At 36.1% G+C, this 2,352-nt stretch overlaps 2 protein-coding genes across 6 annotated transcripts in view; both read left to right on the top strand.

The window, feature by feature from the left end:
• The window catches only part of LOC105451268, a 127,748-nt gene that overhangs the window by 98,870 nt on the left and 26,526 nt on the right, over nt 1-2,352 (top strand). The window lies entirely within an intron of this gene.
• LOC105451266 lies at nt 846-1,779 on the top strand. 2 transcript variants are annotated; one of them, XM_011691629.1, is made up of 3 exons: nt 846-1,013; nt 1,100-1,426; nt 1,497-1,779. In XM_011691629.1, exons 1-3 carry the CDS (start codon nt 950-952, stop codon nt 1,538-1,540), a joined length of 435 nt encoding a protein of 144 aa, XP_011689931.1. In that variant the 5' UTR covers nt 846-949; the 3' UTR covers nt 1,541-1,779. The 2 variants fall into 2 exon arrangements, with proteins under 2 accessions (XP_011689931.1, XP_011689930.1); XM_011691628.1 differs by having other exon boundaries at nt 846-1,022.

Here is a 2,352-nt window from a genome sequence, read left to right as displayed (position 1 = left end):
TAAATACTGCCGATAAAGGGCAGTGTACCCGGTCCCGGTAAATTATTCAATCTTCTAATAAATATCACTTTTTGGATGGAATTCCGAAATAGGTATATCACAAAAATAATTAACAGGAAAACCAGTGTATTTTCATACACCATTTTAATAATAATTATTGTAAATTTAGTAATCCAAAAACAAGATACAAGAGACAAGGCCAGTGTTGGAATGTATAGTTAATGTAGGTCACAAGGTGCACAAGGAACTGTTCACAAACAATGATGTTAGAAGCGTCTCCCTGATTATATATATACCAGATTGCTACCGGCTCTGTGTCTTTCAATGTCAGGTGAAAGGAGTAATGGAAATAGCACGAAATTGCTAAATATGTATATTATTACGAAACTTCCGCGTTTTTTCGTCTTAAAGCGTGCATGAGAATTTTTGACACAATCTATAATTTAGAATTGAATTGGAAATTTATATGATTTCAGAATATTCAACCTTTAGCAATGTATTTATTTGTAAGTCACACAGTTTCTAATACCAATAGACTAAGGATGACGCTTTTCAAAAAATCTAGATGTCAAGGCAATTATTTTTGTAAATCATCAGACTAATATAAATTGCGAGCAAATGCGTTGACATATAATGTAAGTTTTGTATTTAATTTGTAGTAGCACATCGAAGATTTCAAACCTTTATACTGGCATGCCCGACAAAAAGGTTGGCCACCTCTAAAATATAATTTTATGCGTTATACAATATTTTTTAAAGTATAATATAATTCATATTTACTGTACAATTGTGTGTGTCATATCATACAGAAATGGACAGCAACAGATTTATAATTGCAAAATTTAATAACGGGTTACAGTTAATACCCGCAATATGATATAATGCAAATAAGTCTTCAAGCATCTGGCCTAGTCATTTCAAAACAAAACTCCGTATTAATAAAGCCATTATGGCAAAAGAAATGCCACAGGAAAAATTGGACTGGGAGGAGTTACCAATCAAAAAAATTTTCGGTATTGCAAGTAAATATATTAAATAACACAACATATATTTTTATTTGTAATATGCATTTTTTACTGTTTTATTTCAAATTATTTAGATTCGTACGAAGAAGGTATGGAAAAATTAGTTCGAGCAGAGGATACATCCAATGTAGATGATACTGCTTTATCATCAAATGAATTAAAAGAACGAGAAAAAAAGAGGAGACGTCTAAAAGCAAAAAAACAGTTATCCTCCTCGTCTTCCGAAGAAGATTTTATTTTTGACCAAAATAAAGAAAATAATATCCGACAAAATAAAATCCTGCCTGCTCTTCCGCGCAAAGAACATTTTGAGTTAAATAAAAAGCAGCTACCAGGCTCATCCAGAGAAAATAGAACAATATTATGCGAGAACTCTTTTTTTAATGTAGCGAGCAGTAACGGTAAGTATTAAATATAATATATTAGCACGATACGATAATCATTAAATTTAACCATTTATGCTTTATTTAGATCTAAATAATGACACTGTTACAAATAATTCTACACGTGTGTAGAAAAATCTGCTAATGTCGGTAATGAACATCTTGATTATGGTAAGTTTTAAAAAACTAATATTTTTTATGTATTGCACTACATTACAACCATTTACGTACTGTTACAAATTATATACCATTTTACATACTAAAGAAATATACAGAACATTCAGAATAGAAATTAACTAACTTATAGAATGTGTAGAGATCATTGTAGATAAAAAAAGTTTAGATTTATTATAGGTCAATTGAGTTTGGTTATCAAGTGTGACGTGACGTTTTGCGACAACGTCCGTCACAAGGGCTCATTAGCCCGACCGTAACGGCTAAGTGGATCCTGCGTCCTCCGATTTTCGAGGGCGAGCGTATCTACGATTTTGCCATGTTCCGCGACTAACGTTTTGTAGTAGGATTAGAACCGTAGGCCTTGCACCGACCGAAATAAGCAAGGGGTAGCGACAGTTCGACTGAAAAGAGTGTATTAAAGCGTCGTCTCACCGGCTCCCTGCAACCAGGACTCCAAGGACGAGAGACTATCGAGGCATACTCGGAGCAAGACGGGAGCACAGGTCACGTAATTACCTTTTCTTTTCCTTCCCTCACAGAGCCCTCTTAATACTGTTATCTTTTACAGAGTTTTCGGAGCGAGCCGACGGCCCTGCCAGGAGGCCCCGATAGTGCAAGGGCGCAGGAGAGCTGAAGAGGGCTCGCTCCACGTATCGAGGGCCTGAAACCCTCCAGCAAGTCAACTTTAAAACTTCGCGCCCGTTATCGCGGGGCCCGCGACTGACGCTACCCTCCTGCGGCGCAGGGGGTCGCGAAAGAGGGACTCA

The sequence above is a fragment of the Wasmannia auropunctata genome, unplaced genomic scaffold (genome assembly GCF_000956235.1).
Source record: "Wasmannia auropunctata unplaced genomic scaffold, wasmannia.A_1.0 LD336053.1, whole genome shotgun sequence".
In the NCBI taxonomy this organism is placed as follows: domain Eukaryota; kingdom Metazoa; phylum Arthropoda; class Insecta; order Hymenoptera; family Formicidae; genus Wasmannia; species Wasmannia auropunctata.
Note: the sequence above shows the minus strand (reverse complement) of the source record. Positions and strands in the feature narration are given on the sequence as shown.

Coding starts and splice junctions, on each gene's coding strand:
- LOC105451266 (XM_011691628.1), top strand. CDS start 950: ATGGCAAAAGAAATGCCACAGGAAAAATTGGACTGGGAGGAGTTACCA. Junction 1,023..1,099: donor AAAAATTTTCGGTATTGCAA/GTAAATATATTA, acceptor CAAATTATTTAG/ATTCGTACGAAGAAGGTATG. Junction 1,427..1,496: donor TAATGTAGCGAGCAGTAACG/GTAAGTATTAAA, acceptor TGCTTTATTTAG/ATCTAAATAATGACACTGTT.